Source organism: Apus apus, chromosome 5, assembly GCF_020740795.1.
Source record: "Apus apus isolate bApuApu2 chromosome 5, bApuApu2.pri.cur, whole genome shotgun sequence".
In the NCBI taxonomy this organism is placed as follows: domain Eukaryota; kingdom Metazoa; phylum Chordata; class Aves; order Apodiformes; family Apodidae; genus Apus; species Apus apus.
Window position 1 is genome coordinate 28,134,689 of NC_067286.1, and position 27,826 is coordinate 28,162,514.

General features: G+C 40.2%; 1 protein-coding gene across 6 annotated transcripts; it reads right to left on the reverse strand.

The window, feature by feature from the left end:
* Window positions 1-1,178: 1,178 nt before the first annotated feature.
* PTGR2 (prostaglandin reductase 2) lies at window positions 1,179-26,480 on the reverse strand. 6 transcript variants are annotated; one of them, XR_007889800.1, is made up of 13 exons: window positions 20,398-20,473; window positions 15,154-15,222; window positions 13,820-13,938; window positions 12,273-12,464; window positions 11,141-11,311; window positions 9,908-10,117; window positions 9,000-9,121; window positions 7,693-7,780; window positions 6,162-6,201; window positions 4,848-4,952; window positions 4,179-4,205; window positions 2,229-2,317; window positions 1,179-2,134 (listed from the first exon to the last, which is right to left on the reverse strand). XR_007889800.1 is itself a non-coding variant. In XM_051622463.1 (11 exons), exons 2-10 carry the CDS (start codon window positions 15,188-15,190, stop codon window positions 4,888-4,890), a joined length of 1,044 nt encoding a protein of 347 aa, XP_051478423.1. In that variant the 5' UTR covers window positions 15,191-15,222; window positions 20,398-20,473; the 3' UTR covers window positions 2,526-4,205; window positions 4,848-4,887. The 6 variants fall into 6 exon arrangements, 3 of the variants coding, with proteins under 3 accessions (XP_051478423.1, XP_051478422.1, XP_051478424.1); XR_007889801.1 differs by lacking the exon at window positions 4,179-4,205; XR_007889799.1 differs by lacking the exons at window positions 1,179-2,134; window positions 2,229-2,317 and adding an exon at window positions 2,526-3,153.
* Window positions 26,481-27,826: the final 1,346 nt, after the last annotated feature.

The following is a 27,826-nucleotide window of genomic DNA, read 5'->3' on the forward strand; positions in this document are numbered from 1 at the left end:
TCATGCAGGCTGCCTGGCCCAAGGCCACAGAACAGGCTGTTCCAGTTTGGAATGCTCATTGATGCCTATTCAGCTTTCTAATGGGATGGTTATTTTGGAAAGAGATTTACTCTGGGGGAGTGGGACAATAAGGCAGCTCCATCCCAGCTGGAAAAGTACCAGTAGATTGTGGCATGTGCTCCCCCTCACTACCCCCAGGACCAGGAGAAAGTCCAGCTGTGCTGACTCCTATCCAAACCTCACCCTATCAGAGCCTGGTCCTTGGCCCTTAAATTTCCCATCCCACATTCCCAAGCCTGCAAGGCAAAGGAAAGCAAGTAGGGGCTGATGGGGTGTGTAAGGCTCCTTCTTGCAGAGATGACACCCAAGGTAACTTTCTAGTTGCCGAATTCTTTGTCCCTGTGGCTAAAAGTCTTGACTTATTTGTGCTTCTTTCTTGTGCTTTTCCTAAAGAGTATGTGGTTGTGTCTCACAAAATATTTTTTTGGTTTGGAGCTTTTCCAGATGCTGTTTCCCTTTCTTATTGTGGGATATACAGCCTGCCTGTGGTCTTCTTTTATCCCCTGTCAGTCTATTTATGGATTGTATAAACATTTCCCACTGTGAAGAGAACGCAGTAAAGAGAAAGTGAAGCAATACAGGAGAACAATGTTACAAACAACAGGACTATGTAATCCTGCAACTGCTTCTTTCACTGTCAATGCATTAAAATATAGATTAAGGAGACAAACCTATTAGAAAAGCATCTGCCTTTGCTGTCTCCACTTTTGTAACCACAGCTACTACAAACTACAGTAAGACATGTTTATATCTTGGTTGGCAAGCTCCTTTCATGGCATTGCTGACATTTTCCCTGAAATCCTGACATTATACTACCCAGCCTAGCACTAAACCACTAACAGAGGCTCCTGTGACAAAGAGCATGTTTTCCTGATTATCAAAGAAGAAGCCAAAAAAAAAATGGAGAAGAAACACAATGAACTAAAAAAAAATTAAGGATTGGGGGGTGGAGGGAACAGAAGGTAAGAAAGCAGAAGGGAAGACAATGAAATACAGGACAGCCAAAAGCAAGTGTTCAAGGTACAAAGGGAAAAGGGATGGAAATGGAAGTGCATAAAACTACTAGATACAAACAAGCAGAAGATTGGCTCAAAGAAAAATAAATAGTCTCTGCCCAATGCTGTTTAAGTTTTATTACCCTTTGCAACAAAAATGCTTGTTTATAAAGATTGTATAGTTGAATTTGTAGTACCTTATTGTGGTCACACAACTCCCATGCTGAATTAATGCTTGCTCTTGTGCTTAAGATCTTAGAAACTATCCCTCGCCATCTTTGTAAGGTAAAGCTTCATGGGACAAACACTAGTGCTTCTGCAGCCAGTGACTATCTATCTGCTAATTCCAAAGTATCCTGGATTTTTGTTATTTGTCACCCTTTGTTAAATGAGATCTCTCCTGCAGTGCAACCTACATGATTGCTGAAGAGTCACATGATTAAAATAACTAAGACAAGGTGAAAAAAAAATGTGTTAGTAGTACTTTTTTTGCAATGATGGGCACTTTCTTTAAAGCATTTTACCCCTTTGATTTTTCATTTATTCTTATGAGGTAACATGAGCCAGGCTTGACAAGTAATGAATCCTAAGCATTTGGGGTGCCAGGAAGAGGTTTACTTTGATTGTCTCCATCTTTATTATTTTTCTTTTTTTCCCTAAATCCATCCAGTTGATAGAACCTCTTGAGTAATGCTGATAGAGCCCATATTGCCCTGGATAGCTTACCTAACTATGGGAATGCTGCTGCAGTCAAGCTGCAGTCCCTCAGCATGATCTCACTTTGCATCAGCCCTCACATCATCAGCTCTTAATAGGCTTATGACTGGCGTGGATTACTAAGCAATTGCTGTAAAAATAATAGTGCTGGGAATTTTATAATTTTATCATATTTTTTTCAGTTGTGAAAAATAACTTCCTAGAGGACTGTCATTCCCAGAAGGTGTGTCAACTCACAGTGCCAGAGATGAGCTCATTCCAGAGTAACTCTTCCGCAAACACTGTTCTAAAGTACAGAACTTATACTTTGGACAAGCAAATGTAGCTCTGGAAACACAAATATGTCAGACTGAGGCCTTCACCTATAGCGTATGAAAGGAAAACAACATTTTAAAACCTTTTCAGGAGTGGTTATTGTTATGATTGTTTTCTTATGTTCATACAACACAAACTCACCACAGTTCACAGTTGAAGTCTCTTTTGAAATACAGAGGTAATTAATTAGCTTGCTTTGGCTGCTACCCTATGATATACTTCCAAGCAGGCTGGAATTAAAACAGAAAAAGGGTCCTCAGTTTTAAGAATAGAAGGCATTTTTGTCAGAACAGCCTGTTAAAACCAAAACAAAACTGATAGATTGGAAGAAGCCAAATATAAGGGAAATGCAAGTTAAAGGATGTTGAAACTTGTGTGTGAGAAGAGGATAGTGTTCAAGGGAGGAAGGAGATAGGAAAACACCATGGCACACCACCATCCCAAAAAAGTGCAATATATTTTTATGTACAATTAGACACACAGACAAAAAAAACCAAATTCAATGAAGAACTTTCTGTTCCTAATTTAAAATGACACTATTGCAACTCAGCAGCACCAGCAATAACACTCTCATTCACAACAATACTTTTGCATCAGTAACAATTTTTAGAAGTAGCAATGGAACCTCAGGTTAAGATCAGCTTTGCTGCAGGGGTGTGGACTGTCAATGGCTGGCCACGAATGTGGAGTGGGTTGTTTTCTTTTGCATTTAGATATTTGCTTTAAGAATGAACTGTAAGGATGAGGACATTTATTCAGAAAGATTAGGTGTGTTAAAGTGCATTAAGGCTAATCTGTGGCCTGGCAGAAGGTGTGCGTTAGGTAACAAATGTGTAGGGGGGTGGTGATCCTGTTTCAGTCTGAATATTGCTGTAAGGCATAGGGCATGTGGGAGCACATGGGAGGGAAGAAGGAAAGGGGAAAATGGACATATCAGCACACTCAGTAGAGCCACTGTTTGGAAAAGTTGTATTCCCATCAGCTCCCTTTCCATTAAATCCAGCTGAAATGACTGGAATCCAAGTATACAGACAGTGCTCAGGATCACTGCATTTCCTCCTGCCTCCTGTTTTAATATACATAGAAATTATAAAGTCTTACAAGCCAACTTTTTGTCTTTATTTGCCAACTAGGATCATACTGATTTACTGCATAACAATTTTGGCTTTTATCCCAGTATGACACTGTTATTAATGCTGCTTGAGTTAGTTATGCTGCTGCTGGATTCACAATCTAGTTGAAAGAGTCACGAGTTTTGCAGTTGAAAAATGCAACCTGGAAGATTCTAGACCATCTGATGCTATACTGCAGGTGTCTTTCTCTTCCTCAAAGTTTATGGCATCTATCACTGCATGTTTCCTTCTTTCAGGGCCAGCTTCAGCATTAGGAAATGCAAGGACTCTTCTTCATGCTCACAACCATAACAGCCAATTTTTATGCCAATTGTCTTACTTTCCACAGCATGCAAAATGATTTAGAATGCCACGTTTCTTGTATAGTGTTTCTTTCCTGGTTCTTGGATTCTATTTAGTTTGAGCCTAGGTAATCACTCACAGAGATCTAGATAATCCATTCTCTGGACAGTTCAGCTGACCCTGCTGTTTGGAAGCACTCTCTTCAAGACAAACAAATTAAAACCAAAACCAGTTCAGTAGTGGAATTCTAATGTATTTAAGATAATTATCTGTTTCCTTTTCTGTTCCTTGCTTTTGAAGGCCATACTTCATCTCATCAGTCCCACTTGGCTTGGGGTTAGGCTAGTCAGACTTGGAAATGGTGAACATTTTTTCAAGTTTCTCCACTAAGATGGTAAGAGAACACTGCTAGACTAAAAATTCTGAGCCAAGATAAGTTACTGAGGGAACAGAAGGTCAATTGTCCACAAAGTTACCTTCTGTCATTAGGCAGCATGTTTTGAGACCCTCTGTCTGTCACCCTGGAGAGGGCAAAAACCAGAAAAACTTGTGCAATAGAGGACAGTATCACAAAAATAAAGATTCAGTAGAGATTCTAGAAAAGGAATTCTAAAAACTTCATTTTAGTCTAGAATGCAAAGAATGCAAAAAATGAACAGTTAAGCAGAAGGCTCACCTATCTCTGATGAAAATCTCAGGTTGCCTGCAGATGGAATTGTAAATCAATTAGGTTTCAAGGGCTCTGAAAACAAGGGTTATAATTACACAATATTGAGAAATGGACAAAACATATCAGTGGAAATTTGTTCCAGAGGGCAAAATAGAAATACTTTTGTTATTAGAGACTTTGAAATCCAGAAATTTAATTTTTATTGCAAGTATCTGTAAAAATGAGAACAGTTACATTCTAAAACGACTAGTCAGATTGATTGGACTGTCAGGGTAAACTTACACTAGTAAATGAAAAATGCCTAGAGAAGTTCCTGGGCAGTGGGACAAACCAGCATGGCAACAGTGCACATCTACACTAGCAAATTATTCTAATGACCAAAACTAGGTGGCTGCATACAAATTGCTTATTGAAAATTGTTCCTAGGATGTCCTAACTTCCAAACCAATACCCATGAAATATTTGCAGGTGTGCTACCTGGCAACTGTCAAAATCATGTCAAAGAACGTTATTACTCATTTGTAATATAAATTATTGCATTCCGTTTCCAGTTCTATTTAGTTTATTAGCATAGGTTCTGCCTTAACATCCCAGAATATCTGCTTTTAGTACATATAGAACAACTAAATGGTTTATTTAAGAAAATGGAAATTAGTGTAAGTAAAACTTGCTCACAGTTAAGAGAATCCAATTATTTTTCCCGAAGAAGTAACTTCTACTTAGAAACTAAGACAATCTGTTTTCCAATATTGCCTCCATTCATCATGGACTGGAAAGCAGCTTCAAGAGAAAGAATGAAATGAGTTAGTGCCAAGCAAAATGTGCCAAGTAACTTTCAAAAAAAGAGAAAAAATTGGGTAGAAGCAAATGAATTAAACATCTCCCCAAATTAAGAAAAAAAAAAAAAGTCTGTAATAAGCTGCTGAGGGCAGCTTTGTGTAATAATTTAAAAACCTGATACGTAAGCAACTGCTTAGCTCTCTACAAAATAATGAAATTATTACATTTGCTGCTTTTGTGACAAGCCATACAAACACTAAACAGAAAGACAAGGAGTGACTGCAGAGCCCATGAACACCATGGGTTTTACAAACCTTTGTGAAAGGAAAAGGTTTATAAATACTCTATGTAATGCAATAAAAGCCAGAAGCTGGTGCAAAATGATGGCTCTTTGAGTAAACAAAGTATGAAATATGACTGCTATATTTTATCAAATTCCTTCAAAATACATACGTATACCAGTAAGAAGCAATGACTAGAATAAATTTAAATCTGTAAGATGTGACCATCAATTCCACTGGTTTCCAACCTTGTGAGACTAAGGACTACATGGACTAAATCACACTCTTCCTTTCTACTTGAAAGGGAAACATTTTTATGGCACATCTTGAATCACCTGGCTCTGTAGCTTTGCCTCATTGGAGTCACAAGGCCCCCTTCATTTTCATATTTTCTTTGTTATAGATTTTTTTGAACAAGCTACAGACTATTTTGTTCCTTCAAAATAAATTATTTTTTACTTTGTTTAGCAATCTCTAATAGGCTTTTCCCTTTCTTGTCTGTACTTTTCAATTTATTTTGTTACGAAATCCAGTAACACTGTTGGATTGGGTTTTTTAAGCCTCAGTTCAATGTTTCCAAAACACGTTTTCTTACAAGTTGTAAGAAATGGGCAGCACCTTAAATCTGTAAGATCAGAGTGACTATAATCAGCTGCTAAGGTAGCAGTTTAACAATTAATCCCCCCCTCATAAAACAAACAGACAAAACTCAAAATTTATATTCAATAGGGGGTATTAACATAAAATAATCTTGTCATGTAAATTTTTTATACCTTGTAGAAAAATTTTCGTTTATTATAGCATTAAAATAAAGTTTTAGATAAAATACAAAAATCTGAATTGTCAAATGAAACAAAGGAGGTAGTTAACTTCTTCTGTCACTGTATTTTATCAGATTATTGTTCTTAGAAAACTGTAAAAATCTTACCACCAATGTTTGCTAAGCCTTCTACCACAGTCTCTCTGACCTGTCAAGGCAAACAAGTCATTTTAGCTTTCTTCAAACAGGATTAACATTTCTTAGAAACATGCCATGAAACTGCCACAGAAATTACAAAAATCTCAAGGATTCTCTTGCTACAATGGACAGAATCTGTTCTACAATGAAGAATCTCTTTGGGCCAGTTTCTTTCACCAAGAAAGGAGTGAATACTTTCTGATAAACCTGCAGGCAATTTAATGTTTCAATCAGAATTGGAACATACCTGTCCCTGCCAAAATGTCACATCTCAGGATTTTCCCAGAAAAATTTACTGATCACCTGAAGCATCTAGAACTAATTTAGACAGATCTCACAGGGAAGGGATGGATAAAGCATCTACCACCACAAAATAATAAACGGTGATTACAAACCTGAAATAACATTTCAGACAGGATCCCTAAAAGTATTCAGGACACTAATAAAAAATTCAATAGTATTTTTGAAGGTCAGATCCTTAAGTAAAAAAAGCACTTGCAGTTTGTACTGAAAGAAATACAGACATCAGCAGCACATAATTAGAAAAGTCTGTCATACTATAGTCACATGACCCTCAGCAGGTATCTACTACCTAAAGAAGCCTTTGTCCTGGTTTGAGTCAGGATAAAGAAAAAATTCTTTCTACTGATTTTTCTTTTTTCTTCAGTGAACTCTCTTTTAAGCAGCACGCTTGTTGAAATTAACAGCAAGCTTTCCAGCCAGTGGACTGATACCTCTTGAATGTTTATAGTTACTACTGAGAGACCAAGGCCACTTGTCTACACTTGTCAGATTCGCTGCTTTGGACACTAAAGGAGCAGAAGAGTCACATCTACAGCCTTCCCATAGGGAGGAGCAGACAAGACAGATGACTAAATTGGTCAGGGTATTCCATCCCCATAAGCATCCCACATGGTATAAATTCAGGGATCATGGAGGTAAAGTTCTCTTCTGTACATGACCAGCATCCAGTGAGGACTCCATCTACCTACCTCCTTTGATCCCTAGGCCCATGTGTTCCTGACCTTTATATCTCTCCCCTCAGATCCTGTCTGCTCTGCTGCTATCTTCAGAAGCAGTCCAGGACTTTTTGAGACTGCCCACAGCTCAGAGAACTGCCATGAGAGTTGCTGGGGGTGACAGGGGTTTCGTATGCTCCTGCACACATAGGTATATATTTGTACATATTTTCTCTTATTGCCATTATTTCATTAAAACTGTCTAGTTTAGTTTTCAATCTAGAAGCCTCTCTCGTTGCTCTCTCTCTCTCCCTGTCTCGGTGGGAGAGAGAGGGGATAGAGTTTATTGTCATTAGTTTAATTGCCGGTCCTGTCTTAAACTGTGACAGCCTTCAAGTAGACTTGCATGTTCATAAGAAAATCTGTTCAATTCTGAGGCACAGTAAGAGAGCCAAGGACAAAGACACTGGAGTTCTTGTAGTCAAGACTATGATCTGAGGAGATAGTATCAGAGGCCATAGGTTAGATATAAAAGCTCCTACCTTCAGTTTACCCTCTTGGATCCACTGACAGAGTTGTAATACACTAGCTTCTTGTTTGTCCATGTAGTTCAACACTAAGAATCTTTCCCTGTGAAAGAAAAGAATGAACCTTGATTTAAGAAAGGTTGGCAAGCATATTTTGAAATCTTAACAAATCTTTTCAGGAAACAGCATTATTGAAACTGAAGGATTATCAGTATTTAATACGAGACACAGCTCAGAGCTCTGCCAGCCTGTTGAGACAGCTCCCTGCAGTGGGAGCTTGACAGTAACATCAGTCTTAGACAACTAATTCTGTTCATGCATCAGAGGGAAGAGTAATAAAAATCAAGTAGTATTGCCAGAATAAGTAAATGTCCATAAAATGTGAGTGAATTAATTATTTTTTTTTTGTTGTAGAGAGAATAATTAATGGACCTGCAACTAGTTGGTGAGTACAAATTAACATTCAGGCTCCCCAAAATTTTGAATATCTTGCTGTCACAGCTGCCTAGAGCAATCCAGAGAAACGGAAACAATCATCAAAAATTGTAATTACTTTAGCAATATACTTATTAAATCCTCCACTGTCTTCTACTACGCACAGTATATTTTAGCATTTTTATCCATTTTTGTCTGCATCCTAGTGCAGACAACAGTAAGAGGGACAAGAAAAGAATTTTAGTTAGATTGGTCGGTTTGCAAAGAAATCAAGTGTCCCCAACTTTCTCTAATGAAATGAATGAAAAATGTCCTAAGGCTTTACATGTATCCTCTACCTTAGCTGCACCTGAATCCTGAGATTCAGCAATTCCCAGAATCATAATAAAAATCAATATTTTATGTGTATGTATCTGTCACACCTACAGTCCAATTACCTAATAAAACCCTAAACACTGAAAACGTAATTTCAATAGAATCACTGCATCAGCTGCAGCCTTACTTTAAAAATACTTTCTTTTCTCTCTGCCTGAACTACTGCACTTGGAGAAGGCACTTTGCAAAACATCTGAGAACAGAACTACAGCAACACCTTCCCTCGTACTGAAGAATCCTCCAGAGACTCTAGGACTACATCAAACAACCACAAAAAAGCATAAAAACAAACAACTATCTTAACATGTAACAACATTTTTATGCTGATACAGACAAATGTAACAGAAAAGATTTACTGATGTTGTGAGTATAGTTTCCTTTTTTCACATGGCAACATCCTGTTCCGTTTACACATGCCTGCTGTAGATCTACAGGCTATCATCCAAACATCACAGTCACAGCATGTGCAATCTACCTAGAACCTGGTCACAAGCTCTGGAGGAGAAATGTACCTTGTGATATTCCTTTCTTTCTGTATTTTTTCTACGTCAGGAGGCAGCGGAGGAGGATAAGGCACATCTTTGTTATACTGAGAAATTTGTCCACACAGGATGATATGGCTGTTCTGATTCATCTGTTTGGGACAGCAAAAAGTAAGAAAAATTACATTCTTTGGTGTCAGAACCTAAATTTTCCAAAGATGCAATAGATGATAATGCAAAACTTCCACATGGGTATCCTTATTTAGAGCCACATTTCCTAAAAAAATAGTGGCAGACTTGCAGGCAGTCCCGATCAACCTACAAAATTCAAATACATAAATGCAGGGCAATAGTGGAAACATAAATGCTATACAACATATTCATAATACAAACAGGCATTAAATGCAAAGAATATAAGAAACTGTTGCCTTACTGTGTGCCCTTTTTTGTCAGCAGGAGAGGGGTAATAGGACAAAGAAGCTGGATACAGCTGTGAGGTAGAGCTCTGAAAGATGGCACTGCCACCAAAGCCACTCTGCCATGAGACAGAGTAGTTTCATATTAACAAGAGGGCTGGCCAAGAGTCTTTATGGAAGCTCAGCAAAGCTGGTCTTTTGTGAAGCCAGAAAACCAAAGCTGATCAATCACAACATTACTACAGTGACAGACAAGGTTCTTAGAATACTACCAAGTATCCTGGCCAAACAAGGGAGAGACTAGAAACTGTGTTTCCATTACTACACTGCCAGGCTGGTCCAAATGACAGACACCGATTCCAAACTTCTCCTCAGGAGCAGAATGAGCACCTGGATTAGCTCAATGTAGTGGAAAGCCTGATCTGCCATATTGCAGGCTGGTCTCCAGTATGAATTGACTCAAAGCTGGGTGTGCAGACAGTGAAGAGTGACTAGAATAAACCTGACAGCTGGTATAATCACCTGACTTATAACTGTATCACTGATGTCTCCACCAACATTGTCAAAGTAAACATCCACCCCACCCGGGCAGAGTTCACGTAGCTGCCTTGCCACATCCCCCTTCTTGTAATTGATAGCAGCATCAAACCCCATTTCTTGGACCAAGATGGAGCACTTTTCATCTGTGCCAGCAATCCCCACCACCCTAGAGCAGCCCTCCAGACGGCCAATCTGCAGGAGCACAGTTAAAAAACAAACACAAAAACAAACAAAGAAACACAATAGAGAAGTTAGATCATTCATCTGTATAAAGGTACCAGTTGGAGGAAGGGGGCCTGAGAAGGTGTTACAGTAATTCCCCCAGCCCACTAAACCCCAGGCAGCAAAGTTCAGCCCAGGCTCCCACCTCATATGACACAATTTCCTCTTGTCAGTCCCCCCTCCCACACAGAGAAGGGGCAAGTAGAACCAAAATCTGCCATCTTCCCAAACTCACTGATTGCAGGAGGTTTACTGTGTGGAGCCACCCACAACTGGCAGTACTGGAGAGCCAAATATTGTATAAAATCACCATCTGCCAAGTACCATAACACAGCTAAAAGGCCAAAAAGATTGGACAATAATTGATTTAAATATATTCTTCATTGATTTAATTATGCATTGTTTCTTCATAGCTCCTCTTCATCAGTAAGTCTTAAGCTTGCTTAACAGCTGTTGTGTTTGTGTGCACATATATATATATGCATGCGTAAATATTTGTAGATATGCTCATACACACACACACAAACACATCACAACATGTTCTGCAAAGTTGAGGAGGATAAAAGGGCTGTAAATCTCAGAACAGAAGGGATGTCACAGACCACAACATGAAGAAGGGTTTACTGTGTTTTTTTACTGGCTATTTTCTAATATAGAAAAAAATTAAGTTCTCCAGTCAGCTCAAACATTGTGTTCAAATGGCAGGCTACTATACAAATATATGGTAAACACATGTGTCTTTTCCATCTACTTTATCTATGCTAATGACAAGTAACCACCTTGGACCATTTTTTCATATCCCAGCCTCATGAAACTGAAGTGTCACACCTAAACATGAGGTGAGAACATGAGCCGTAACTGTGAAACTGATCATTCCCATGGAGATATACCTGCTCATGTCAACAATGATTTTTTCTGTACTTTTACTAACCAACATGTTTCCCAAGGTAAACCGGGCAACAGAGTATGCTTGCATGTCTTAAGCCCACCTACCTGGCCGGCCAAAGAGCCGCAGGCACCGGCTGCTCCGCTCACCACCATTGTCTGATTTGCACCCACAGCCACATGTCCTTTCTCCTTTATACCTAACAGGGCCGTCAGTCCTGTGATGCCAGCTGCACCAAGAAAGTAGGAAAGGTGTCCATCCACAAGCTGTGGAACAAGCTACAAAACAGAAACACATGGTGATGTTAATTTCTTTTTCAAGTGAGGTTTTGCACTTTGCTATTTGATTGTCTGAGAATAGAAAGCTAACTGAGGGTATTTACCAGACAAGGTACAACCAGAAGGGACGAGCTATCTATAAACTATCTCTACCCTAATAACAAGTTTATACAAAACAAAACAAAGATGGTATTTCCACAGTTTTAGAAAAAGTTTTTAAACAGTATCACTCACCAAAACTTAAGTTATGGAAGTGTCAAAAAGCAGTTGCAAGACAAGAAGTTTCCAGCAATGGTGAATTATCCCTATGTTAGCATAAAGGACAAAATAGCACCATTTTATCAAATACTGTGATTGTAGATCAGTGACAAAGGGTCCTAAAGGAAGGACTGTTTTGGAAAGTACACATTCTTTACAACTACAATCATTTCCTGTGTTACACAAGGATGATCAATACAATACCCCTAATGCACTGTCACCTCTCCACTTTCAACTTAATATTTAATACCTTGAGATTACAATCTCAAGCAAAAGCTTGTATTAATGTATGTCCATGAAATAAAATAAATTAAATGTATCTAAAGCTTTTTATGTCTTGTGACTACACTCTTATGAATCTGTTCTACTAGAATCAGAATAATTAACATAATTAATTAACAGAAGCAGCTTCAGGGAAATGTGTTAAAAATCCAACAATTGAAATAATACTGGCACATCTGGTAACCAACAGGAGCATCTACATTTTCTTTGTTAAGAAAAGAGATAAACTGAAACAGACTCTTCCACCTGTGAGTTGATCTGCCTTTTTAGAAATGGTTGCTCCAGTAACAATGGCTTGTTTGTGACCAATTAATAGTATAATTAGCTGCTATTTAAAAAAATATAAAACACACACACACAAAAAACCCAACATATTTTGAAAAAGAAAACAGTGACAGTCTGGGCTCTGCATTTACATTACCTTTTGTAGCAAGCTTCCATCTAGAATTGCCACCGTCTGCCAGGGCCAAGTGAAGGAAGTTACAAAGTCTCCTTTAGCAAGGTTATCATGCTTGCTCTCCTCCACAACCCCAATGCCCCCACCATCAGCAACTTCAGACAGCTGCCAGGGAAGGAGGTAATCTGAGCCGGTATCCTCATTCATCCGACAGCGCTGAAAGACAAGGCTTTAATGAGAGGCCCTGGTGGAACACGTGGTTTGTTTATGAGTTCAAGTGAAGTCGGGGATGAGCTATGTTTAAAACTTCAGACACAAAGGGCTACTCAAAAATCTCTCAATAAGCCTCAAATATTCATCATCTTTTCTTAGGTCCCTCTTTCCCCTCCTTTGTTCACTACAAAAGGACCATTCTCATCTCCTCCAGTGGTGTCATCAAAGCCAACACATTCCATAGATGCCGTGTCAAAGTCAGCTGTGCAGCTGAAGACAACTGGCTTAGGTCTGACAAGAATCCTTAACTGGGTGAATCTTAAAAATTGATTGAAATTTTCAATCTTAAAAATTGATTTAAATTTTAGATCTTAAAAAAGTATTGAAAAAACCACCCACAAGTCATTTGGTCCACGCCTATGCACTGAAGAACAGTCAAATATATGTAGGCCATCCCTGAGAGAGATCTGTTTAATGAAACATCTTGAAATCTTAAGTATTTTCTTTATATCTCCACCTATATCCTGCATTAGTATTTCAGGATTCTTAAACTTTTCCTTAATTCCCAAGCTAAACTTACTTTCCTGAAAATTAAAAACTGCTTCTTTTCTACTATCTCCTCTATGCAGAGAACAAATAATCAGAATTCTCTTCACATACTAGCAAACTGCGTCTGTCTGGTTTTCCTCCTACCTTCACTTTCATTTAAACCCACAGCTCTCCCTACCAAACCACATACATGATTTGTACAGTTTTGCAGAATTAGGTGCAAGTGCTGGTTATGGCTCCATTCACTATTTCTCTTTGTTCCATTGTTTACAAAGTATTGACACATTTTTGTCCTGCCATCACCCACTTATGGAAAAAATCTGACTTTCATTTACAAACAAAATTGGTAATAGCTAAATAACATTTAACTTGAATAATTAAGGTGTTTTTTTTGCTTGATCATGTCCTTTGCTTGCTTCAGCATGAAATACTCTTCCTCCTTACTACCCATGCTCCCCTGAATTGAAAAATACTTCCTTCCATGGGGGAAAAAAAAAAAGGAAGTTTAAAAATTTCTATTAAAAAGCAAAGTTCAGAAAAAGCTGATACAAACAAATCTGTAATCATGTATAACGGCTCACAGTCTCTTCCTGGTAATATAAAGTCATAGTCCTATATATATATCACAGGCACATTAATGCCAAATTCCTTTCCAATGTAACTTCATCAGAATGAACAGAATTAATACGTTACACTAGAGATACATTTGTCCTATAATCAGTAACCTTGGAGTTATATATCATAACAGGTACAGAGCTAAAGATATTTTAAAAAACAAATTCTAAGTTAGTTCAAAGTCTATCACCTACCATGTAAGGGTCCACAGAGAGATAAAGGGTTCTAACACGCACTTGTCCTGCTCGGATAGTATCTGCTATTGTACTTTGCTCCAGTCGGAAGTTTTCAGCCACTGGCACACCATTCTTGCCTACAATTATTTAAAAATCAAACAAATAAATAAATCAACATTGAGCTTCCCTTTATCAATATGGGAAGGCCTTTTTCTAAGGTGGTATTTCAAAATAAGCTAGGCTATATCTTTACTGAGGCATAAAACTACCAACCAACTTTCAAATTTCATGCCACAGACTACAGTTCAAATGGCTGCACTGCCACCATTCCAAATGAGGACTTCCTGGTCTGTCAGCTTCTGCTTACCTGGGCCAGTACCAGTCACTTGCACAGACTTGACAGTTTCTGTGCTGTTTGCAATGCATAATTGTTATGCACATTTGGGATTAAGGCAAATTTTTTAAAAAAGGGAAAAAAGGGGGGGTGCTGCTCCCATTCTCAAAAAATGGTTCTATATACTCCATGTGCTGAAAAGCCCCTAACTTTTAAAACAAATAATGTATTGGGACTTCTTTCACATGACAAAACCATTGTGCACTATTTTGCCAGTAGCAAATTACTGTAAATTTTAACCAGGTCAGTTTTAAGCTCTCAGTTTTCAGTCTGTTGTGACTCAGTGAGATCAGGGGAATACAGACCATTGCTACTGTGCATGCATATGCTGCCAGAGCATCCCTTCACAGCTACAGACAGAACTCCTTAAATTAAAGCTTCCCAGAAACACCTAGAAAACATATGCCAAGAGCCCCAGAACCACAGGCTTCATCCTCAAGTTGGTACTTCTACAACAGACAATGTATAAACTCACTATTCAAAATATGATGCTGACATCTGTAACAAGGCAAATGTGTAAGAAAGGAAGTAAATCCTCAAGAGTGTAAATTTACAAAACAAACACTTAGAAACATGGGGGGAAGAAGAGATTCAGTATTTACTAAAAACAGAAAATGAACAGTAATAAAACACTTTATTTTAGTCATCTCCTGAAATACAAAAAGAACTGATGTCAGAACTGGAATGCAATGCTTGCTAACCTCTCTTCACTTTGTGTCCCTGCACTTACAGTTTTATCATATGTTATGAATCAAACCTTTTTGTTTCTCACCCAAGAGTTTAGAAATCTGTATATGCAAACTAAACCAAAACACTTCACAATAAACATAATTTACAGCTGCATGCAATATTAAGATATATATGTCAACATCTTAACCTAGGGTCTGTTTCTGCCTTCACAATTTGGCACATTAGACAACTACAACACATTGCTCCTTTATTGGAGAGAAATACATACCTGGGCGTGAATTCAGCACTACTCTCTGTATAATCATCCTTGCTTTTGCGGCAATTTCACTCTGGATTTCTACAAAGGAAAACACTGTTTGAAGGACTGAAATATACATTTTCTAGAAAAATAGTATGGGGCAAAGTACTTAGTAACAGGGGGGCTAAATAGGGGCCTCACTAACTTCAACATCCATACTCAAGAATCGTATAAAACAACCTCAAATGCAAAATAAACAAGCTTCTGAACAAAGTTTCCCTGTTTGCCTTCTCAAAGCAGTGATTTTATACAACATCGCAGTAGCACCTTCTGGAAGAAATGAAAATTATAACGTACAGTGCTTCTTGTAAGACCATCACCACACCCTCCCAGATTGCAGCAGATGTGTCTGCTTTGCTTTCCTGTGCTGACTGAGAACACTCTATTCCCACCTAAAAGATGCAGAGGCAGCTTTGCACACGTAAGTCTGGTGCAATTCCATAAAAGGCACACACACGCGTAAGTGACAGCAGTATGCAGATATATGATAAAAAGAGATTGCTCTGTAAGATGTTTCACATTAAATCAGAAGTCTTTCTATTATCAGTGAATCTTCTCCTAGGAAAGGGTCTGGCCTACAGATGAGAAAGAATTAGATAACCATTTCACCTGTTTTACTGAAAAAATTATCCTTGAATTTCAACCATTTAAAAGAGGACTGTCCATTTGTGTTATTGCAACTATGAGATGCCAAAGTGATTCACAAGAAATGAACCTGATTTAACAGGAGAAAAATAATGATCTTATATGCTTCCACAGCCAATACAGAATAAAAATGTTCTTACTACTATTCTCAGCTAAGTGTCATAATAACAACAAGAACTAAGGACATTAAGAAATGAAACATGACAGCTGATGTCTTTGTGTCATGTTTATTTTGCTGACAAGAACAGGAGATCGGAATGAAGCTAAACAGATGAGCCTAGAAAGAGTACATCATCACCACTAATCCAACATACTTATTCTTGTACACTGCAAAATACAGAACCTTCTGCTGGTACTGTTAATAGTGTTTACATTACAGCACTCACAGACCATCAAGAACTACAGCCTAGACTGCTGGAAAACATCATGAAAATACATCGGGAGAAGTGGAGCATATCCCCTCTCCTCTAACTCAAACCAAAGATATCCTGCTCATAAACCAGGTAAAGGTTTAATATTTGACTGTGATTGCACTTCAAAAGTTAATTATTAGGCAAAAACTATTCAAGAGTTAGTTTATTTTCAGTATCTCAACACCCAAGGCTGCTACAAGAAAATCTACAAGAAATGGATTGTTAATGTTTGTTTATAGCATCACATCAGTGAAAAATAAGTGACCTGCACAGTTCTTTGGACAGAACACCGTAGAATGTCAGTCTACAACAAAAGGAAAAAAACCCCATATTTTGATGAAGTTACTAGGCGCTGTTTAAAAATTACAAACGAGCACTGAAAATACAGGAGTTAACAGTTAAAGGCAGAAAAAAAAAATCCACTTTTATACTAACAGAGCTGATACCATCTCTGAAACAAATATACTAATGTAAAAATGTAACAGGAATGATGGTCTAGGATAAATGAAGACAAAGCAGATCTTGGGTTCACCACTGTACTCAGCTCCTGTGAAATTGTGGGCATGTCACTTTGTACTTCATTGAGAAAATATTTTTTCAGTACAGAATTCAAAATTCCTTTTGATAATATTTGCCTAACAAAATCACATTCAAGTGGTACAGTTGTTACCCCCAGATAAATTATCTTAGCATATGAGAATTTGTGCTAATTCAATGAGCATTTTATAAACTGTCAGATCCGCCCAGTGCAACTTGAAAAAACAGCAATATTCTACCAATTTGTGCACATACAGAACTTTGCTGAAGTTTATAACCACTAATGAAACTGCTCCGTGCAGAAAAAATGAGTTAAAAATGTAGTGAATATAAGCCAACAATGATCTGACAGCTCACATAAAGTCTGAGTAAATAATTCCTCTACACACCATTCATATTCACTTCAAATCTACCCACTGAAGGTGTGATCTACTGGTTTTAACCCATACAGAGTAGGCAAAATTGGCTGTACAGCTCAGGCCTTGCAGAAAGGCCCACTGGCAAAACTGCTGACTCAATTTTTCTTATCCTGAAACTAAATACCTGCATTATGCAAGCATAAAAACCCAACATGAACAAGAGATAATGAAAAGCATTTTTACTGTGCCTACCACAAACTCCAAGTATTTTCTTTCTATAATAGTTTGGAGAAAACATTAGGAGTTCCTTAAGGAAAGAAGCCAAAGACATCAGCATATTCAAAGAAAGAAAAAGTAATACTGAGTGACACAGAAAGATGAGAGTGAAAAATGTCTCAAATTTAAGTTTAGATTATTTATTTGAATGCCTGACATTCTGAGTGAACAGAAATGCTGTTAATTTCCCAGGTCATTTTCACAGTTTTTGGTTGAGAAGCTTGTGTACTAATTAAATTTGAAGATCTTCCAGACACTCTGAGTGGGTGGACAGAAAGTCCAGGTCTAAATTTTCACTCATTCTATAACAGTTGTCACAGTAAAATACAACACTGTTAATGGACATTTTCTTCTAAATATGACTGCCCTTACTCTACAGTGGAAGTCAGTAACATCATGACACAAGCAAATGTTCACACTAGTACCATAACACAAAAAGAAACAAACTTCCCTCACATTATAAACAATACAGAAGTGACTAAAGAAAATAAGTAGGCACACCATCCTTTCACACCTTAAACTGAGGAAAGCTTTTGAAGAAAGAGAACAGATTTTTTTTTTTAAGTGAAATAAAGGAGATATGTATCATATACATACACCTTTTCAATTAATTAATAATGCCAGTGTGAAGGATGCTTTTGACTTTTTTTAAGAACAACAAGAAGCAACATACATTACTACTTTTTAGCTTTACCAAACAAAAATCATTTGAGTTGGGTTTACTCTCTAAATCAAATGCAATACAAAGCAATTGCAAGGTTTAACATCATCATTCTGTGCCAAGATCACCTGACCTGCTCTATGAGTAGGACTGGAGGATTAAGCAGCACAACAGCAGTACCTTAACAAGTCTCAAGTATGTTTTAGCCCAGTTCTATTCTCATTTCTTTCTCTCCTTGCCTGTCTTTTCCCATATTTGGTGGAGAGAGACAATTACAACTCCTTTAAAAAATGTTAAATAAATTCCTTAGCACCAAAATGCTCCAGTTTCTTTGTCCTAGGCTTGGTTCGTAGAACTTGTTTTCTGAGACTGCCCATAAAACACTGCTTTCAGTTACACATAGTTTTGCCAAAACAATTAATCTGCTTCCAAGTTGCAAGAGCCCATGCCAGGTGAAGTCTAGTGAAAAAAAAGGAAGAGCAGGTAGTTTATATGTCCTGTATCTGGCCCAGGCAGCACGGACAAGGAAAGCTGTCAATCTAAATGGAGAAAAAGTAAAACCGGAAGTCTTCTGAAACTGCAGTGTCAAAATGGCCAGAACAAGGATCCTCAGAGGATATTCAAAGAAAGACATTTCAAGGAAGAATGACTCTGAATGAGGAACATGCAGGAAGGAAAGAGGGGAAGAACTGGCACTACAAATCAGTAAGAACGGAGAAACGTGGCAAGAATAGCAACTTAAAGGCCAGTAAAGAAGGGGAAAAAAGAACAGAGAGAACCACAGGAACTGGGAATGATGAATGAGACAGAGCCGAGCAAACTGAGGTGGCAACAGCTGGGAAAGAAGAAAAAAGCCTGTAACTGGCAAGGTGAGGAGAATAGAAATAGAAAAGCAAATGTAATGGATGAGGCACCAAGGTGTCCACCACACCTGTAAAGAGATCTACATTTGAAGAACATTATTTGCAAACTCAAGTTTTCAAAAAGTAGAACCCAGAATTAATTTCATGAATGGAGAAAAATACATGCCATAAAAAGTTAAGTACTTTCATGAATGGAACTCATAAATCCACAATTCCTAATGTTTCACATCTGAATTCTCTGGTGTGAAGTTTTTTCCATACAGTTTTCTCCACGTAAATTCTCTGACACTCTATAATGGCCAAGGGCAGGCTGCACTCTTTCCCTCAAGAAAGAAACAGCTGAAAAAGGAAAAATGACAATAGCAGCAGGATCTTGATCCAGGCATTTTTTTTGTTGTTTGCTTTGTTTTGGTGGGTTTTTTTAATATTCCAAGACTAATGTATTTGAGCTTTTTATCAAATTTGACTGACAGATAGAGCAAATGTTCCAGTAAGTATACACACTCATATCTATATTGTACAGGATTGTATAAACTTTACTTCTCAGATCTAGGTGTGAGAAAAGCTGAAAGCTCTCAGGTACCACCTCTTGGGCACTTTTTTTTGTTGTTGGTTTGGTTTTGTGGTGGTTTTTTTTAATTAATAGTTGCATTGTATCGGAGTTGCTGAAAACTGTCTAAAAATAACAACACAGAAGGCTTAGGTTTTTTTCTTAGCAAAATTCCAAGCCAGGAACGAGCACAAGAATGCAGACTGCTGCCAGAAAGGAAGGAGCATCAGCTCAGCAGAAGCAGCACCTGATGCTTTGATCAGAGCAATCGCAGAGTCTGCTTATCCACTTGCGGAGGTGAGACCCAACACCAAGCCAGAAAGCACTGCTGACCCAGGCGGCAGGGACACCGGAGGCTGTCTTGCAGATGGCTCAACACCGGCTTCAGAAGCTGCAGACGTAGAACCACGTAGAAGAAAAGCCGAGAGAGGCCAGAAGCAAGGACGGGCACTCACATCCAGCGCCAGGCAGCAGCCTGCTGTGGGTGCTGAGGAGCAGGCCCAGAGCCCTGCGTCCCCCCGGGCCGCGGCCTGCCCCGGGAGCTGAGCTGAGCCCCGGAGATCAGCCCGTCCCGTCTCGTCAGACCCGCCCTCCCCCGGACCCTCCGCGACGAGGCGCTAATCCCTGAGGAATCTCCTGGGAAGGAGGGCAGGGGTCCTGCCCCACCGAGGAGGGCTCGGAGGCCGCTGCCGCGCTACCCCCCGAAGCGCAACGAGGCCACAGGCCCTGGCAGCTTGACACCCGGCACCGCTGGGCGCCCAACGGGCTGCTCCCCCGGGAGCCCCGAGGCCCCTCTGCGCGCCCCTCCGCTCTCGGGGCCGCCCCAGCCCCGGCGCCGGCGCAGGGGGATCAGCTGCCGGGACCCCTCCCACGCCCACCCCGCTCCCACGCCCACCCCGCTCCCACTCACCTTCAGCCCGCCCGCAGCGGTCCACCGCCCCGCCCGCGGGACGCCGCGCTGCCGCCCTGCCGGGCCCGCCCCGGCCCGCCCCAGCCCGCCCCCGCCGCGCTGCCGGGCCCGGCCCGCCGCGCCGCGCGCCTGCGTGCGGGCCTCGCTGCGGGGCAGGCCGGGCTGGGGCGGCGGAGCGGCGGGGGTGCTGCGGGCACCGGCCCGGCCCGGCGGAGCGGCGGGGGTGCTGCGGGCACCGGCCCGGCCCGGCCCGGCGGAGCGGCGGGGGTGCTGCGGGCACTGGCCCAGCCTCCCGTCGGCCGCAGGTGCCCGGGTTTGCCTCCCCACGCCGGTTCCCGGGAGGAGGCCGGTGCGGGCGGGGCGGGGGCAGCGCCTGCTCGGGGGCGCTCGGCAGGGCCTTCCTGCGGGAGGGAGGGTGCCGGTGAGAGGTACCCGCTCCTTGCTCGTCTGGCGGATGAGATTTTGTTCGCTGCAGTGACGTACGGCTGTGTTACAGCCTTAAAGTGCCCGTAAAGCTGCTGGTTTGTACAGTGCGACGTATTCGCTACGTGCTGTGCTGGAATCCGTGTGAAGCAGCAGCTTGACCTCACCTGCAGGAGCATGAATCACTGAAGAGCCAGAGCTTTCCCCACGTGGGGCTCAGGTCCTGGTGCTGCCAGGCGCGATACACTGAGTACTTGCCCCACGGTGTGGTGACTCACCAGGCTGGGAAGGCAGACGGGTCTGTGAAGTGGCCGCTGAGTCGGCGGCAATCGCTGCGGAGCTTAAAGTGGCCGCTTAAGACCGGGAAAACTCTTCCAGACTAATAAAGCCGATACCTTTGTGCTCTGCCTCTGACATAAAGGCAGGCAAAGCCTTTTATGGTGGCTTTACCCATAGCACTTTAATACAGGTTTAAGTGAATTACTTGTATATGTGCCACCATAGTATACTAAACTTTGCATTTCACGTTAGTTGAAGTTGCATCATTGGAACTGGGCTGGTCTAAGGAAAAAAGAGGTTTCTTTTAACCTCCATACTTCTTTTCCCCCAGCTTGTATCAGTTGATCGAATGACTAGTCAACTTTTTACTAGTGTAGTCCACTGAAAGTAAGTCTGTAAGTTTAGGGTCATCCCCACAGTTTCAAATAGGCATATCTTGTATGTAGAAGGCCTGCGTTAAAATGGATGAATGCTGAGTTGCCTAATACTTGTGCAAGAAAAGAACAGCACAATTATTACAGAAATTATTTCAGAATGCAATGTTACAGGTCATTATAGGAGCAAACAGCAAAAGGTTCTGAAGTGTATTAATGGAGAGCACTCCCTGTTAATTTAGAAGTTGTGTATCTCAATGACTAGTAATAATTGAAAGAAAAGTGGGGGAAAGGTATGATGTATATGGGCACATGTGCATATATTTTCCCATATATTGTACAATGGCAATATAACTTCAGATACTTTATAAAGGTGCCAAAAAACCCTGAAATCTCCAGCACATTAAATGGGCTTTCAAAATCTCTGTACACCCTCACGTTCTCTTGCCTAGCACAGAGTGGCTTTGTTTCCTGCACAAGCAGGGTTATCCTGAAAGGCAGCTGCACCAATCATTAGCAGTTTACTGTTTCAGCCCTTATATTCAACCCCACCTCCCCCTTGTCTCGTTTGTTAAGTGAAACTATTTAGAAAGGTGCGAATTTAAAATGCAGTAGCCATTCAGTTCTGGCTTGCCTAGTGGATACAGTTCTTCCCTAAGAATGCCCTTTTTATGATTTAGCTTAATCCACCTCACAGAGTAAGATAAACCACACAAAAGTCATGCTTCATGTGAGGTGAAACCATCCACCCAAGTAGGCCATTGTGGAATAGTTGTTGCATAACAGGTATTAGGGGTTGTTACCACATATAAGCAAGGCAAATCAACCTGAGTGTCATCATCTTAAAGTTGGGCAGAGATTAAATGGGAGATGTGTTTATGCTGGAAGATGGTTGTGGTCACTGTAAACAGACTATTGCTACCTACCCAAAGAGGGAGCCTTATTTCACTTAACAGATACTCCTCCCAGTTCAAGGTTTTCTCTCATCAACTTCAGGAAAATTTGAGAAAGCAAAAACATTCCTTGGTGACATGGTGGGATTAAAAAGACTTTGTCCCATTTGATCCTTTTAGACAAGATTAAAAAAAAAAAGAAACTTGTGGATACGAAGTCATTAGCTCCCAGAGTCACATGTAAACTTGGACAGAGCATAAAAGTGAAACAGCTATCTGGTTCAGAGTAGTTAAAATTATATTGCCATGAATTTTAATGATGACAGTAATAATAGTTAAAATAGAACTCAAAAATCAGAGTCTGGAAGCTTTTTCTTTTTTTTTTAGAATCATAGAATCGGTTACGTTGGAAAAGACCTTTAAGATCATCAAGTCCAACCATTAACCCTAGTCTCCCAAACCCAGCACTAAGTCATATTCCCAACTGGCACATCTAGGCGACTTTTAAACATACCCACAGATGGTGACTCAACCACCTCCCTGGGCAGCATGTTCCAATTTCTGACAACCCTTTCAGTGAAAAAGTTCTTTCTAATCTCTAGTCTAAACCTCCCCCGGTGCAGCTTCAGGCCCTTCCTCTCATGCTGTCACCAGTTACTTGTGAGAAGAGATCAGCACCTACCTCTTTACAACACCCTTTCAGGTAATTGTAGAGGACAATGAGATCCCCCTCAGCCTCCTTTTCTTCAGACTAAGTAGCCCCAGTTCCCTCAGCTGCTCCTCATAAGACTTTTTCTCCAGGCCCTTCACCAGCTTTGTTGCTCTTCTTGGGTCATGCTCCAGCACCTTGATGTCCTTCCTGTATTCAAGTGCCCAAAACTGGACACAGAGGGATGATCACCTCCCTGGTCCTGCTGGCCACACTATTTCTAGTACAAGCCAGGATGACATTGGCTTTTTTGGCCACCTGGACACACTGCTGGCTCGTGTTCGGTTGCCTGTCAATAAGAACCCCCACATCTCATTCTGCTGGACAGCTTTCCAGCCACTCTTCCTTAAGCCTACACTGTTGCGTGGGGTTGTTGAGGTCCAAGTGCAGGACCCAGCACTTGTTGAACTTCACGCAGTTGACCTTGACCCATTGATCTAGTCTGTCCAAGTCTTTCTGACAGATGTTTCTTATGTAATTGAAGTGCAGCTGTGTTTTGGTCATCAAATTCCTCTGGTGCATGTGGAAGTTCCAAGTGACACCAGATTCTTTAGGCTGTGTGTGTAGGGAGCAAAGTGGTCTATGAGGTCTTTCAAGAAGTATCTTTCATGGATTCTGTGGATAGGAATGATCAACTAGATTACTCAAATCCAACACAATTTAAATATCTCTTTTTGATCTGGTAAGTCTCTTGCATAATAGGAAAAGAAGATGTCATCTTCTGCTGTGGGGAAGCATTTTTCTAAGGATATAGAAAGTCAGAGAAACATTTTTTAAACTGTTCTTCAGGGAGTTGATTAAATGTTTGCTGAAAGGATCTTGAGAAACAGTGTGCCTTCTCCATTGATAAGATGGCCTCATGCAAGGACTCAGTGAGTGTTATCTCTCATGTTTTTTTGGGTAGCAAAACCAGTTCACTCATCCTACAAATTCCAAAACAGTGCTTCAGGCTGCAGGAAGAAAAATGTTTGCAAAATCCCCTGTGGTACACTTGATGTTTCTGGTTTTCTAAACTATTAATTTACTAGTCTTCAGTTAAGTTTCTTGCCCTCATTGCTGAGCCAGGAGAACAGACGATGAGAAAGCTCCCTTGTTCACTCAATGCGATGTCAGCTCACAGCCTGAAGTGCTGCTGAGTGTAATTTGAGCTAATCCACACATCTTCACATAAAATGCTTTAAGAGCTCGCAGGTGATTCATTCTGCCAGCTAAGCTGTGGATGCAATGACTTCAGCAGAGGACAGTAACACATTATGTCATTACAGCCATTTGCAGTGACTGTTTGATCCAGTGTAAGTAATCCAATATATGAACTGAAACATTTTAGCTTGAGACAGCTGCTGAGGTTGAACAGAACTATTCAGCTGACTTCATTTCAGAGTGACACATCATGCTGTAGAGTGCAGCTTAAAGGTGACTTGTGAGCAGCTCAGCTCCCGCTTGGCTGAAAATGTTGGAAAGGGTAGACAGCTGGGGAAAGCAAGTTATTGTCCAACTCAAGTTAAGCCAACCACTTTTGAATTGTCTCTTGCTGACAACCCGTTGTTGTTTTGTTGTGGGTTTCTTTTGTTTGGTTGGTTGGTTTTTTGCAGCTCCTGCTTTGTACAAAAAGAAGCAAACCCCACAATGTAAAAACAAGTTTTGCAGATGGCCAGTTAGCTGTTCTAAGAGACTTAACACTTCCTGGTGCTAATTGCTAGCTTATCACACAGGGGTCTTCATCTACACATGTAAGTATACAGGTAAGAAGCACTTGCTACTTTTTATGGTAACTTGGTTTTCTGATGTTTAGTGCTTGGGAATGCCTTGACCCATCTTTCTTTGTTATTGTTTCAAAACTTCCATCTGGATTCTGACTCACCAAAGAGCATAGGTAGGATCTGGATTTGCTCTGTTGCTTACAATTCTTGTGATGGTAAGAAAGCTTTGCTCTATAAACAGGCTTTGCTAGTCAAAACTACTGACTTTGATGTGTTCACACAGAAGACTATCTGTAGGGCACACCTTGAAAGTTCATTTTAAGAAAAATAACCCCTTTTTTTTAGTGAAGTAAAATGTAATGTCAATAACATACCTTGATATCTGACTTCTGTAAAGAAAACAGTGTTAAAAGGCTTTTGTATAAATATTTGTCCTAATCTTTAACCATTTGGTATTTTGTAAAACCTTTTATATCCATGAACAAGTGAGCACATTATGTTATAATTTTAATCCAACAGTGATTACTACTGTTAGATCATCACAAAGTTTTACCCATAATTTTGCTTTCTTTTCAGTCTGTGCTTTCAGCAGTGGATGGTAGACTGTGCTGCACTAATAGTAATAAATACTGCATCATGTTTCTGTTCTTTTTCTTACTTGAAATTCAGAATAATTATAAATCTTCCCTTTTACTTACTTATTTACTTATTTACTCATCCTAATACTAGAAATGCTAATGGCTAACAGAAGGAAAAAGATAAATGGGTCTTCTAGAGCCAGAAAAATGGTTCATATGAGGGACATATTTGGGGCTGTGTGAAGTTATACATAGCATAGCTTCCTTGTAAGACTCCTTGGTGTGCTAATCCTTGATCAAATAAAATGGAAAAGTCCCATCTTGTGAGTTTCAACCTTTGTGTTTGTGGAAAAACACATTTGGGCTGCAGATGAAACATGAAAACTCACAGAAGATGAATGAAGGCAGGTGTTAACAAGGAGGAAAATGAACGAGGAGGAAGCTGCTTCAGAAGGAACTTTTCTTGCACTGGCATCATGTTTATGCTGTGCTATTTCTGAAAAGCACGTACTGGTTGGTGAAAGAGAACTATGTAGACTTGCAAAGTCTCAAGATAACCAAAGGCATATTTTTGGAGCTCTGTGCAGGGCTTGTTTCAAGCCTGCTGGATATTAGCAGAATGGTTCTCATGCAGTCAGCCTGTGGACATTTGCTTCTGGAGATTTGCAGCACTTGGTTATTATCAGTCAATTATTAACAATTTTAATATCAACAAATCATCTGTTGTAGTCCACTGCCTGGAAATGAGAATTTGTAAAGACTTTCACCTGTTTTCCTCTAAGGAGAAGATGAGGGATCAGTGAGCACAACTGGCCTGGAAGGAATTAATGTTGTCAGTGACTGTATTCTAGGAAACTGTGCTTGCCCTCATGATTATGGGTGTTACAGTATCGTTTGACATATGAAGGACAACTGTTTTGAGTCTCAGCTAAGCAACTGCAAGACTACAGTGAGGGTTGTCTTTTAGAGGCTGATCAACAGCTGGTAACTGGAAGGTCTCAGGCAACTAAGCAAAAACCTGCCTTGTATTATAATTGCATACTGTTTTCCCCAGCATAGCTGGTAGGCAGTAAAGAGGCTTTCTACCATTTCTGAGCAGCACATGAGACTATCTAAATGACACCATGTAAGGGCATTTTGGGAAGATCATTTGTATGTCTGTTTGTATACTGAGGAAATGAGATCTCATTTGGATGCCTTTTTCCCCTAGTTCTTTGTGCAGCTTTCTGGTGTGCTGTGCAAGCCAGTACTAGCAGGATAGTCCTCTAGGTCACCTAGTGGATACTGGCTTTGCAAACACTGCAAATCATGTTAATTTTAAATAGAGTGGTGAATGTCGAAAGACAGGAATAAACAGGCTATATCATAGTTCTGGCAAACGTTGTATATTCTAAATTGTATTAAGAAAACCTGACTGATTTGAGAGATAAGGTTTACAAATGAAGGAGGTGTCCAAGTGTACATGTTAAATAATTTCTACAATTAGTTTTTTCTCCCAGTTCCCACCACTATTTTTGAAAGCTGAAATGGCATGATGGAATGTTGTTTGGATGCCAGAGAAATGACCCCTGGATGCTGTTCTCTGGAGCAGACTGGAAGAATTATGGCTGAGGGTCTGCTGGCAATATTTGAACCACAGCTGATGACTCTAAAACTGAAGTGTGTGTAGTAGGAGAGGGTTGCAATTTTTACTAACTACGCTTTCCAAAAATATGCGCCTGTTTAACTCCATTATCTAATTTTGTATGTCCTCGTTGATTTCTCTTTGTGCCTCCTGTGCAGTAAAGCTGCACCCTGTACTTGCAAAGCTATATTTCATAGTGAATTGTGACAGTGTTTTGTTGTTAGGAAGTTCTCTTTCTTGTTCTCTCTGTTGCTTTGAATCTCTGATGATGTCTTCTACTCCTTAGCCCATTTGTATCTTTCAAGAGCTTCCACTGATCTTTCACAAAAAGGAAAAAAACAACTGTGTGGTCACCTGATACTGAACAACAGTAATATTTGTTTTCTTAGTAGTATAGATGTTAAGAATTATTACCCTGTAATGTGGTAACTTTTTCCTAACTTTCATAGTTAGTTTCATGATAGTAGGAGTTTTGAGTGTTGTCTGTGGTTTGTTTTGGTTTTGTTTGCTTCTTTGTTTTAAATTGATCTGGTTTTCCCCCTGCAGTTTTTGGGTTCGGATTTCCTGAACTGCTTCCTATCCTTCAGGGAGTCTAGAAGTGCTATGTTTTTTCCCATCTTTTCTCTGATCTACCATGATCTATAAAGCCCATTGTCATGATTCCACAGTGATTACTAGTGAGCAGTGGTTCTGCTCCTCCCTGCCTTGGGCATGGTGGTTTTCTGCTGTTTCTTGTTCAGAGTGGCACCGTGAACTCAATTAAGCATGTTCAGGGCATTTCTTGTGGGGAGCAGATCTTGCTGAGCTCAAGATAGTGATTGCTTTTGTGTTGCTTGAGGCAGTACTCAT